The sequence below is a fragment of the Gracilinanus agilis genome, chromosome 4, assembly GCF_016433145.1.
Source record: "Gracilinanus agilis isolate LMUSP501 chromosome 4, AgileGrace, whole genome shotgun sequence".
Classification (NCBI taxonomy): Eukaryota; Metazoa; Chordata; class Mammalia; order Didelphimorphia; family Didelphidae; genus Gracilinanus; species Gracilinanus agilis.
The window spans coordinates 68225150-68239305 of record NC_058133.1 but is presented as its reverse complement, the minus strand read 5'-3'; the positions used below and the strand labels follow the sequence as shown (position 1 = coordinate 68239305).

Genomic DNA, 14156 nt, shown 5'->3' with positions numbered 1-14156 from the left:
AGAAGAGATTTTCCTTTGTGCAGAAAATACAATCCTACCTGTTTCAGCTTCATGAAGAAGGTCTCAGTGAAAGTCTTTCTGCTGAAGTACCAGAAGCGCTCATTGGCGGGGTACACACGCACCAGCGTCTCTAACAAGAAGCGAACTGGCTCCACCACTTCAGTGACGACCATGTCCACAGCCACGGTCATGAACACCCTTTTATCTAGAGTTAAAAATGGATTGGATGTCACCAAACATTCGCCATTTCACCGAACAGAACAGTGTGTAAACATACATACAGCAGGCCCAAGAAAAATGTATTTAATTCAGTTCAGCAATGACTTACTGAATATCCCCAGGGTGCCTAGACCTGTGAGAGATACAAACACAATTTTAAAATTTAAACTTATGTCTGTGGGGAGGCAGCAGCCATGGAGGAAAAAGGCAACGAAGATGCCATGTGATTAAATGTCAAAAATAGTTGGTAGAGACAATAAATATTAACTGGTTGAGAAAATGGAGGAAATGAGTCGGGTTTAAGGCCACTATGGAACCTCAGGTAAATATCAACCTCTTTGGACCCATTTCTTAAGCTGTAAAATAATGATAGCTCACATTTATATGATGTCTTAATGTCTATAAAGTCTCTCTACATGGCAAACCTAGGAAATGGATAATTTAAGGAATGTTATCACCAACTGTACAGTTCAAATAAAGTGTGCTTTCCCATGGTGAGAGAGCTAGTAGATGTCAGGAAGCAGGAGGGAACCAAGGTGTCCTGATGGCTAAGCCACTGCTCTGTCCACTACAGCACACTGCTCAAATCCAGGGATGCAGGGGGGTGGGGGCAGGAGAAGGGGAGAAATAAGCAAACATATGGTCTCTAGGGCCTCTGCTAAAAGTAACAATTTATGGAATATGCTCTAGTAGACCAAGGCTTTATGGAGAAGGGACCTTAGGGGAGCATTGTTAGTTCCTTTTAAGTAGAACCTATTTTAATTTTTTTGCATTTGTATCCTCAAGACCTATGTACCTGGCACAGAGCAGATGCTTAATAGATTGACTGAAAGACTTGGATAGGCTAAGAAGAAAATAGCCAGGCCTAGAAATAAGAGGTCCTGGGTTCAAATCTAATCTCAGACACATCCTAGCTATGTGACTCTAGGCAAGTCACTTATTCGCCATTGTTCTTCTGCCTTGGAACCAATACAGTGTTGATTCTAAGACAGAAGGTAAGGGTTCAAAAAAGAAGAAAAAGAAAGCAGGAGAGTACCTAAGATAGTTATGATGCAAGTGAGAAGGTAGATGCAAAGAGTACCTGGTGCTACCACTCAGCTAAGTCTTAAAGCTAAAATCTTATACCTTCCCAACACTAAATGGGATTATAATCTCACTGGGGAGAAATCAGGAGAGAATGAAATAAATACTTACAGGTAGCACTGCGTGTGGTATATTCATGTGTCCCAGTAAGCCTTATAAGAGCATGGCCTTGTATACAACTAAAACATTGTTATTGACTCATTTTATTTCCCCAGATTTTCGTAAGGCTTTTCTTTCCTTGAACTTCACCTCACATTTTATCAATACTTCTCAGAAGCCTTAAGGTTGAAGGGAACTTCTTAGTTGTCTAGCTCAATGAACAGTTTTAGTAGTACCCCACTAAAACTTGCCCAAATAGTTTGTGGTCATTGAGCCTCTACCTGAACACCTTCATTGAAGGAGAATTCATCACCATCCATAACCATCCATTCCAATTTGGGGCTGTTCCAATTATTAAGATTTTCTTAGCATCAAGTCTAAGTATGCCTGTTTACAACTTTCATCCAAGGCACACACTTCTGTTCTCTGGTACCTACAAGAACAAATCAAATCCCTCTTCCAAATGACATCTTTTCAATTGCTTGAAGACAGCTACCATATTCTCCCCAGAGTGTTCTCTCCCATAGAATAAACATGTTCAATTCCTTCAACTGATCCTCATCTGACATGATCTTAAAGGCCTTTCCCACCACGGTTTCCCTCCCCTCTTGGCTGCTATGCAGCTTATAAATATCTTTCTTAAACTATAGTACCCACAAGTGAACAGAATACTACAGATGTGCCCAGAGCAAGACAAAGACTAGAGAGACTATCACTTCTTTTATGCATTTTTATGTTATACTCATTTCCTTTTTTTCTTAAACCCTTGCCTTCCACCTTAGAAAAAATATTGTGCATTGGTTGTAAGGCAGAAGAGTGGAAAGGCCTAGACCAGTGATTCCCAAAGTGGGTGCTAACGCCCCCTGGTGGGTGCTGCAGCGATCCAGAGAGGCGGTGATGGCCACACTTTTTTTGTATTACATTCTATTCTGAGTTTAATAAATAGTTTCATAATTTCCAGGGGGCACTAAGTAATATTTTTTCTGGAAAGGAGGCATTAGGCCAAAAAAATTTGGGAACCACTGGCCTAGACACACCTAGGAAATATTTGAGAAATTATATTTATTTCTAAATATATCCTAGTCCCCTCCCTGCCGGTCAGCAAGTTACTGAGATTGGTGCTGATCTTTAAATATTGCTGATCGATAATTATTGAATTATTAGTCTCTCCTATTATTTAGCATAGTACTTTGAACAAAACTGGTATTTAATAAATGTTTGCTAATTCTAACTTAGTGTTAAACAAAGACGTGAATATTAAATGCTATACAGTTATGCCTATTCCAACTCATAATCTAAATTTGTATCACTACATAGCTTACATTCATATTAACCAGGGAACAGTCATATTTTCCCTTGATAGAAAGTTATTTTTGTATATATCTACAAGTGGGATGAATTTTTAAAACTAAGTAACACGAGATTTAGTTTTGTCAAAAGAGGCAAAAACAACGTATTACACCAGAAACTGTGAGATTCTTAGCCCAACACTCCACAAAACGATGGTGCTGGACAGACAGGATTCCTAAATTTTTCTGGTTTAGCCATACTAACAAGTTACTCAATTTCTATAAGTCTTGCCTTTTCCATTTAAAAAATCATTATAATAATATTTATAACCTCTCCCCTTAGCTGGAAAGCTGTAAGAATTCATAAGCAAGAAGACAGAGAATTGTGAAATGCTATTTCAGGATTTTTAAAATGTTGACATAAACCTAGGTAGTTTGCCATTGCTAAAATGACTAAGGAAATAAAATGTGGTAATATAATTAATAAAATTATAATATTTACTATAATTCAAAAGTTACAAAAAGTTATATTCTTTCCCAAGCCAGCATTATGGATTGAACATGGAAAAGAAGCTGTCTCTTTTCTTTCATTATTAAAAAACAAAATGCAGTACATAATAAAATAGAAAATTTTACATAAAACTGGTCTGTATAACCACAAGCATGTTTTTGGTTCTGCAGTTTCATTGGATTAGTTCTAATGCATATCTTCAAATTACAAAAGAAAATTTCAATTCTTTCTTACTTATGAAAGTCTATTGTGGAGGAGGGAGTGCTCCATGCTTTGTTCTCTTTTATCAAAAATGAAAGAAATGACATTTGCCAAGAGTTTATTCTGCTCCTAAGGTGCTAGAGGATCCCTTACTGTGTTAGGGCTTATGTAAGCAAAACTTTCAAAAATTTAACTACCATCTGAGTTCATGAGCTGTATTAGTGACCAATTCTTACATCAACTAGTCAGGTTCGGTTCTATTTTTTTCCAAAGATTACTAGGTCAAATTGAGAACAAATTTCATTATATCAAAATTCTTCATGGCCTCTTGCTATTTCAGCCCTAATACCACAACTCAGATTCAGATCCTTATCATTTCCCACCTGGCCTGATGCAGCATTCTGTAAATTAGCCTTCCTAACTCAAGGACTCTCTTGCCACTTATAATGCTAAGAATTATAATGCTAAAAATAACAGAGATCTCACATGAGATTCAAGACTCTATCCATTAACCATGAAAACAAAGCAGCACAAACATTTAGAAACCTTGAAAAGCAAATGGCCAAGTGAGCTGAGACTTCAGCACAAAGAAAGGAACAAAAAGTTCAGGCTGTTTTGCACAGCAGATTTAGTGAAGCTGGGTTTCAAAGAGTTCAAGGAAAAGATGGGCAACATTCCATGATCTAAAATTCTATAGGAGGTGGGTGTCTCTACAAAAAGGGTTGGAAATGCTCAAGAATGAAAGGTAAGACAAAAAAGATATGATCCTGATCAGGAAAAATGGTAGGAGAAGTATAAAGAAGTCCATATAGATTCAAAGGGAGATAACTGATCAACTCAGATTTTAAAAATACATGGAAGGAAAGAAGGAAGGGGAGAGGAAGGAAAGGGATTACTTTTCTACTCCCATCAACCATGCCCAAATCTCCTCTATCCTTTAAGAAAAAAAAAAAAAAAAAGCTCATTGAATTCTACTATCTCTCGTGATAATTAACCTCTACTTCTCTGCAAATTTCTTGAAAAAGTTGTCCATACTCACTGACTCCACTTCTATCCCTCAATCTTTTGCAATCAGGCTTCCAATCTCATTAGCCAGCTAAAATTTCTCTCTCATTACCAATCTTGTCTTCAATTATAGTTGTCTTTTCTTAATCCTTATCTTTCTTAACCTGATAAATCTGAATCTGCTGCCCACATTATCCTCATACATTTCTTTTTCTCTCTGAGTTTTCCTCAGACTATTCTTTTCTAATTCTCTTCATATAATCATGTCTTCTCCAAGTCCTTTGTCAGATCTTCACCCATATCATACCCACTGTGGAGGTACACAAGGTGGAGTGTCTCTGTCTTTCTTTTCTGTTTTTTCAGATCTCTCTGTCTCTGTCTCTCTCAGAAATTACAAGTAAATCTCAAGGAGCTGATAAAATCCCCTAAAGGGAGAGTATAGAGAAAAAAAGAAGACCTGAGCGAGTCCTGGAGAACACTTACATTAAGGAGCAAGAAATAAATGGCAATCCAATCAAGGAAACAGAGACGGGGCAGCCAGACGGGTAGAAGGACAGCCAAGAAAGCCTTGTATCAAACACAGAGAAAAGAGAAAGTATCCAACCGTGGTCAAGAATGATGGTGACTGAGAAAAGGACGCTACCATTGACAGCTTAAGAGACCACAATACTTTGGAGAATCAGTCTCAGTTGAGTGTTGAGAAATGAGTGGTGAGGAAGGGAAAGCAACAGCATCAACAGCTTTTTCTAGGCATGTGGCTGACAAGAATATGAGAGATATATAGTATGTTAACTTGAAGGGATGATAGGGTCAAGTGAAGGGAACAGATTTTTACGGACGAAAAAGAGCTGAATGTGTGAATATGGAGCAAGGAAGGAGGAAAAGAATTTCAAGACTGTAGCCAAGGCACAACTGAAATTAAATAACAAAAATTTGTAGTAGATACAGTAAACAATGTTCCATGATTTCCTCCCGCACTTAATGAGGAGGCAGGGGTGTGGATAATGCAGGTTTGAGGTTTTTCAAAGCATAAGTAATGTTACAGAACACGGGGGAAAGAATTAGAGAATAAGGACAGTGTAAAGTTGAACTGGTTAATTATATGGTAGATACTTAATGAATGTTTTATTGATTAAATATTAACTGACTGAATAAATAGAATTCATACTCCAAAGGAACTGTAAGACCTGCAATGAAAGGATCTCCATTTGCCTACTCTTACATATCTGATCATACCTCAGTCTACCTCGTATCATTATTCATCTCCCATACATCAATCACAAGTGCCCTCCACATTTTAATCCTGGATCCTCTTTTTACCTTATACTCTCTTTCAATAATCTGATTAGATTCCAAAGGTACAATCATCATATTTTTGCAGAGGCATTTTACTCATTCTTAACCTTTCTCTTAATTTACAATCCTCAATCCCCAAGAGCCTCCTGTACTTCTTCGTTTGGAACTCAAATTTTCAAACTCATGATTTTTCCCTTGGGAAAAAACCTTTCTTCTTTCAAAAGTCCACATTTTCCTGGATAGCCACCCTTCCTATCTCCTGAGGTTCATAATCTCAAAGTGATCCTTGACTTTTTCCATGACCTTAGGCCCCATATCTTATCAATTTGCTAAAGCTTATCAATTCTATCTCCACAATGTCTCCTCCACCCCAAACCCTTACATCTAACCTCTTCCTTCTAACTACACAGCCATCATCCTAATTCTGGTCCTTATCTTCTCTCTCAAGCTTCCTAAATGGCTATCACTGCTTAGGTTCTCTCCCTCCTCTAATCTAGCCACCATGCAACTGACATAAATATTCTTCAAACATGGACTTGACTACATCAATCCTAAGCTCAAAATCTGCAGGATGTGCCTATTGTCTCTAGCATAAAGTACAAACACCTAAGCCGAGCCTGTAAAGTCTTGCAAAATCTAGCTCCCAAGAACCTTTTCAGACCCATTCCATGTTAGGTTCCCTTTTTGTGGCTCTAGATTCCAGCTGCCTTGCCCAAGAACTGTCTCCCAAACTCGTCATGCTGCCTCCTCTATGCCTTTAAATTGACTATCCCAATGTCTGGAATGCTCTTCCTCCCTAGGATCTTGAGCTTCCCAACCATGTTCAGGTGCCTTTCCTAAAAAGGCTCCCTCCCAATCCTCACCCCAGCTGTTAGTAATAAGTTCCTCCAGAAATTACTCTGTGTTTACTTAATTGTTTGCACAGTGTTTGCCCCGCTTCACTCCACTCAAACTCAAGTAGAATGTAAACTTCTTAAGAGTCAAAACTGATTTGCTTTTGTTTTCATATCCCAATGCCTTGCATATGACTAAACCCTTTACTAGTACTTGCCACATTGAAGTATTTCCATAATTTTACACCAGAACAACTATTTTTACATCTTTAAGATGATTACCATTACCAATAATCAATAAAAACTTTCTAAGTATTTCATGACAGTAATATTTTCATAGGGTAGTATCTTAAGCCAAATAATGAACAATCTTTTGAGAAAAGTCACCTTTAGGTGTTTCTTCATTAAGTGCCAAGAATGTAGGTGTGTTGGGATTCCACATTCCAGTAATGACATAAGCTCTTCCATCACAGCTCTTTCCCATGGATTCCTATAGATACATAAATATTTAAACAGTTATTATTTAGAGTCTCTTCAGAAAATTAGCATTTGTAATGGTAACCACATATATGGAAATTTTATATTTGCAAATATAGCAAAAGGCTATTTTTGCTTCAGAAAAATTCTTCTCTAGAAAAATATTTACATACAACTCCCTAAATAGTAGATTCTCTGAAGGCACTAAAAATACAAATTTAATTTTATCAGGTTATTAGGAACTCATCTCATGGAAAAGGCAAATTACATGAATGATTTGAATCACAAAAACAGAATTGTGGCAGAAATTTACATGTACCTGATTAGCCTCATTCTGGTCTAAAAACATTCATACACTTCTACTTTCCACACACATATGATCACAACCTAGTTACCTTTTTAGGATGATCAATCAACTAATTAACAAGATTTTATTGTGTGCTCACTATATGCTGAGGACTGATTACAAGGTTAAAAAAATCAATGGAAGAAAAAACACAAAGGCCTGGCTAATAATAAAGAAACAAATAAAAGGAGGCTAAAGGCTATCAGTAGTGAAGGTGATGTTAGTCTTTTCCCTCAGCAGTGAATTTCCTTTTAAAATACTGACATTAATCTATATTATGACACCATCATACCATTAAAGGTGACCTTTTTTTCCCCCAATATTAGCCAACTCTGAATCATCTTAAAATCAATCAACTACATCACCAATCATCTATATAACTTGCCTGACATTTAAAGCCCTTCACAATCTGGCCTACCTTTCCAACCTTAATAGACTTTATTACTCTTTCTCACTATTTAATGTCCAGGCAGAATAGCCTTCTTGCAGCTTTAGTTATCCAAAGCTTCTGAAGTGAGCTCACACATGACACAATCTTCCATTGCTATGCCTTGACACTGGCTATTCCCTAGACCAGGAATGCCATCCCTCCCCACCTCCAAATTTTAAACAAATCCCCCTTGTTTCCTTCAACACTCAGATCACGTTTCCCCTTCTACAGGAAACTTTTCATGATCTGCTCAGCTTCTGTGGCTCTGCCTCCAAAACAAACCTGGTATTTTTTTATGTATATTTTATATGTGTTTATTTATGTGTATGTTGTATCCTCTGAAAAACTGTAAGCTCTTAGAGGACAAAAACTATGCCCTTTTAATCTCTGCATTCCTGGCATAGAGAAAAGGTGACTGGTATTAGCAGCCACTTAAAAAATACATACTAATTGTTTTCTCCTAGACAGCACAGGTGAATTGGGTCCGGAAATAATCAGTTATATTTAAAATTTCAGCAAATATATGAACAACAGCAGTACATTATTAAATCGAGGTTTGCAAATTTCACATGGCATTTTATTGATAAGGGAAAAGATCATGTCTTATTCAGCATCCTAGCTCCTCTAGTTCCAAACACAATGCTCCAAAAATAGTAAACACTTAACATATGGTATTAAATAACATGTTGGTTTAAATATGATTTCTTCCAAATTTTCTCAGCAGTTAAATGGTATTAAATTTCATTTTTTTTCTTACTCTGGAGCACAATACTAAAACTGGGAAAAAAAACAGATTTAAACCTGAGTCTTGCCCCAGAATAAAACACAAATTCAGGAAGCATGTCATTCTTTTTTAATTTACAGATTTAATGCTATTCCAAATATCAAGGGACTTCTATACAGAACTAGACAAAATAATATCTAAAATCACATGGAGGATCAAAAGGTCAAGAACATCAAGGAGGACAAGGAAAAAACACAGGCACAGATGTGGTTTAGCATTACTGAATCTCAAGAATGCCCTAAAACAGTAATCATCAAAGCTGTTTGAGATAGGTTTTTTAAAATAGCAAAATTGAACATTTAAAATAGCAAAATTGAACAATAAAACTGATTAGGTAAACAACACCCAGAAGAAACTGCACATAGCATCCTACTTTTGAACAATCCCCAGGAAAGCAACCACTAGAAGGATAGGGATTTCCTAAGGAGGATAAATGGGGGAAGGGGAAGAACTGAGGGGAAAGTTTGGTAAAAATTATGTTTAAACCAACACTTTATACTCTATATACAAGAATCTCCAATGATTCATGATATAAACATAAAAGATTACATCATAAAAAAATAAGGGAAGAAGGAAAGGAGTTACTACAACTATGGCTTGGGAGAGAATTATTTACTAAATAAGAGACAGAAGTAATCACAAGAAGAGATTTTGACAGCATTGGGAATACCCTGTGCCAGTGTAGTCTGGCACCATCTCTGCAACTTGTAATCTTAGAGAGTTGTCTAGAGTACTGAAAGGGAAGTGACAAACTGCCCAAGGTCACAGAGCCAGAAATTCTCAGGGGTAGCCCTTGAACCTGAGTCATCTTTGTTCTGGGACTGGCTCTCCTACTAGATCATACTGCCTCTTATTGTAAGAGGTAAAACAGATGAATTAAGTGATATAAAAATGAAAAACTTTAAGATCAATCAAATTAATGCAGCTAGATTTAGAAGAAAGTAGTTAATAGGAGAGGGAGAAGTCTCTGTATCAATCTCTAAGAAAGGTCTAATGGCAAGAATATATAATTAACTGAAATACATAAAAACTAGTACCATTCCCCAATGGAAAAGAGGTAAAAATCATAAAGAGGCAACTTTCCAAAGAAAAATTACAAATTATCAATATGATATCGATGTTCCAAATCATCGATAATATAAGAAATATAATTTTATAGAACTCTAGGGTTTTATTACTCATCCATAAGATTTGTGAAGATGATAAAAGACAAATATGGTCAATAAATAAAGGGATAGTAATAAGGTAGACATACTAATGTACTCTTTTTTTCCCCTCAAAACCTCTACCTTCTTTCTTAATATCAGTTCTAAGACAGAACAGCAAGGGCTAGGCAAAGGGGGGTTGTGACTGGCCCAGGGTCACTTACCTGGGAAATATCCAAGGCCAGATTTGTACCCAGGACCTCCTGACTCCAGGCTGGCACTCTAACCACTGTGTTACCTAGCCATCTCTATACTAATGTACTCAGGAGGGACCAGAGAATTAGTCCAACAACTGAGAAGAACAATTTGGAATTATCAATGAACAAGAATTTGATTAAGCAACTGTTATGTTCTAGGTACTACATTAAATGCCTGGGACTCACAAGTCAGTTTGGGGGGCAGGTAGGAGGCCCAATGGATAGAGAGACAGGACTAGAAACAGAAGGTCCTAGGTTCAGATCTGGCCTCAGACACTTCTTAACACTGTCAACCTGGGCAAGTCACTTAACCCCAATTTGCCTAGCCCTCATTGCTCTTCTGCCTTGGAACCAATATTCAGTATCAATTCCAAAACAGAAGAAAAAGGTTTAAAAAAAAAGTCAATCAATAAATAAGCATTTATTAAGCACTAACTACAAGTCAGGCATTGTGGTAAGCACTTGGGTTAGAAAAAGAGGCAAAAGATAGTCATTAAATTGTATAGTCCATGCCTCAATATCACTGCTAGACATATGCCCAAAGAAGAACAAAGCCAAGTCCCAGATGTACAAAGATATTGATGGCAGTGAATAAATAGAAAGAGAATGTACCAAACTACTGGTTCTAAGCTGCATTGGTGAAGCCAAGACAGATAGGAGACTTGTGGAAGTAGAATGGTAAAGAAATGATATGTGACTAGAACTAGGGAAAAGGTCCAGAGGGGCAGGGAAGACCAGCTACGGCTCCAGGGTTATGAATCTGGTTGACTGGACAGATGGCAGCATCCTCAAAAGGAACTGAAAAGTGTTGGAGGCATGATGGGTTGGGCATGTAAGATACCAAATTCCATTTCAGCCACGATAGGAGTTCTTCTTACCTTTCCAATTTTACCTCATATTATTTCCACTCATACACTCTCTCTCTTCTAGTCAAATATACTGCTAGCCATTCTATAGACAAGGCATTTTTTTCTCTAAAGTGGTGCCTAAATCTAAAATACAATCCTACTTTACCTCTGCCGCATAGAATTCTTAAATTCCTTTAAAACATAGCTCAGGGGTCACCACACACACCCACCCACAAATAGCAGCCAAGTGGCAGAGTGGACACGGTGCTATAGCTGGAATCAGGGAACACATGAATATAAATCTGGCCTCAACTTCTATCTTCCTCACTTTCCTGATTTATAAAATGGGATGATAATAGGGGCCACAAGGTGGCTCAGGGAATAGAGAGCCAGGTCTGGAGACAGGAGGTCCTGAATTTAGACACTTCTTAGCTGTGCAAACTAAGGCAAGTCACTTAACCCCAAATGCCTAGTTCTTACCACTCTTCCGCCTTGGAAATTATATTTGTATCAATTCTAAGACAGAAGGTAAGCAATTTTTTAAAATGGGATGACAATAGCTCCAACTTCTAAGGTTGTTGTGAAGATAAAATGGGAAAATATTTATAAAGCACTTTTCAAACCTTAAAATGTTTTATAAATGTTATTATTATTGACATTCCTTCCCCTTTCATTCACAATAATTATCAATCTTTCCCTCTTAAAATTCTATGTATTATTTTGATGTATATCCTTTACATTTCATTTGTCCCTACCCACTCTATTCCCAATGAGATGTAAGCTCTTTGAAGACAGCGATTGTTTTGTCTGTGTATTTTTATCTCACTGATAGGGGAAAAACATTATAAATATTTGTAGAAATGAACTAAATCTGATCCCAGTGGGTATTTCTTTTGTTTTAATAAGAATTTGTTTTAAAATTATTCAATTCTCAATTACTTAAAGTCATGAAAAGAAAGAATAACATGTATAAAACAGGATATTAAAAATAAACATGGGTATACGAGCCATCTTTCCAGTACTTGTAAGTTTTCCCAGCTTCCTTTCACCAGTAGTCCTGATGATAATACTCTCTTCTCCACCCCAGCTACATCTGACCTTTGAAGGATAGAATACTGCTAAAGTGAAGGGTACCAAAGACTCTTGAAAAGGCTCAAATAAAGATATACAAGGGTTGTGGGGAATAAGGCTTTTCAGAGATATTTTCTATGCCAGTCAGTGTTTTTAAGGCTTTAAAATTTTATACTTTCACCTCTAGACTTCTTAGAATTCTTGGTTATCCAAAGCCATCTCCTCAGAGAATGCCAGTGTCCTATATAATCAATGTTTGCACGTTCATTAGTGATACCGTGTGTATATACACATATGGGTATATGCATGTATCAATATATTTTGTGTTTATGTTTGTGTATATACACATTGATGTGTATATATATGCATACACACACACACACACACACATATGCACAAATGGAAGCTGCCAGGCCACAACTAACTCTAGTTTCTGTTTCAAAAGGACTTTCAGTATAGTCCCAATTAAAACATATTTAGAAAACTCACAGGAATCTTTTCCTGATTTATTCTAAAGAAAACTTGTTTTTAAAAATTCATAGGAATACAATGAAGTTAAATAAACATACATAGTATTTTAGAAGAAGGATTTTAGAATACATATATAAAATATATACAATGCTCAAGAAAGTACATTACCCAAAATAATCTAGTACCAACCATAAGATTGGCATCTTCCTCTAGGATTAAAAACATATGCCTTATTTCATCATTAGTGCTAGCAACAGCTAGAATTTCTGGTTATTAGCTCTGACTCTAAATGTTGACTTGCAGTTGGTATAACAAATACCAATTTTCACAAATTCATGTTGGTTTTTAAGAACTTCCTTTAAATGTCATGCCTAAAGGCATTACATTTGTCTAAGGCCATCAAGAAAGATGCAGAAAGAAAAAGAAATTCTTTAAAGGAAATGTCAGTAACAATATTCAGATCTCTAATACTATAGTAAAATAGGTGAAAGAAAACATATATTCTTTCTCAAGATGTCTGTTTTTATAATGTCCTTAAAATTATTAGCTCATCAAAGGAAAGACATTTTCCTAAGAGTTTAATAAAAGACAAACAAAAGGGGCTCTGTCAAAACACTAACTTGTATTGGCTTGTACTTTCCATGTAATTCCTGCAGTGGAAATTTACCTATTTCCCACTTTCTTAACTAATTTCAGGTTCAAGTTTCCAAAAGAACTTATTAGATATAAATGTGGGCTAGAAAATAGTTCTTTAAGAAAACTATGAAAACTATCTCAACAGGGGTATCTGACAATATGAAAAAATTACTATGATCTACACTTGGTTAAGGTAGCTCAAGATAATCATTACCATATCCAGTAAATGCATGTCACTGTTCTTCACGTTTCGACCAGGGCTTAGTAACATTCCAAAACATCTGAAAATATTAAAGAAGAAAAAATTAAGAAATGTAAAACCATGAAATAGAAGATCTTAAGTGTGCTGGCAGAAAATCTATTTGTATAATTATTCTACCTTCTGAATACCTCAATTCCCATAAATGATTATTTATACTAAAATTTTCTATAGTACTACATTAAATTACATAATATAACATGGAAATAATAACATCAAATGACCAGCCTACCATTTTGTGTTTTAAAAATTAACAACACCATGAGCAACTACCATAGGCCATCCTAGAAATGGCCTTCAAATTAAGTAATGATCAAAAGAGAAGAGAGTAATGGTTAAAGTATAAATTTTCAAATAAGAGATTTCACTTGAGTAAAATAGGTTATTCTTAATATCTAGGTCAGGAATCACTACGCTAATTGATTTATCAAGGGTGATTTGAGAATAAAAACTATAATTACAGTTTCCCAATGCAAAGATTATATCACACTACATTTAATTAGTCTTAGGCAAATACGGATTAAGTACTGGTTATCTTTAAAGACAAATTCATGATTTAGTTAGGATTTGGTCTAGACAACATCTGAGGTCTCTTTCATTTCCCTAGATTTAAGGATTCTCCAATTTCCTCCTTCAAATAAAGATATATTGTAAAGAGTTTTTATGATTCAAAGGAAAGGTCTTCCATGTTTTTACTCCAGCTTACTGGAAACTAATGTTGACACCCCCCAGGCTCACCAAAAAAAAAAAAAAAGTCAAAAAGACAGCCAATTACAGAGGTCACCTAGTTTAACTATCTTTCATTTTACAAAACTAGAAATTGAGTCACAGACAAAGATATGTCTGTGGTCACAGAGGCATAACTAAAACATACCCAATACAGAACTCACTACCTT

The 14156-nt window shown here is 36.1% G+C and overlaps 1 protein-coding gene across 3 annotated transcripts in view; it reads right to left on the bottom strand.

Annotated features, from left to right (window-relative positions):
• Nucleotides 1–14156, bottom strand: part of RABGAP1L (RAB GTPase activating protein 1 like) — a 605798-nt gene that overhangs the window by 545303 nt on the left and 46339 nt on the right. For all 3 annotated transcript variants that reach the window (XM_044674101.1, XM_044674102.1, XM_044674100.1), the window contains 3 exons: nucleotides 13216–13282; nucleotides 6924–7026; nucleotides 39–205 (listed from right to left, as the gene is read on the bottom strand). In XM_044674101.1, coding sequence (XP_044530036.1) covers nucleotides 39–205; nucleotides 6924–7026; nucleotides 13216–13282 — 337 coding nt within the window. The remainder of the gene's footprint in view (nucleotides 1–38; nucleotides 206–6923; nucleotides 7027–13215; nucleotides 13283–14156) is intronic.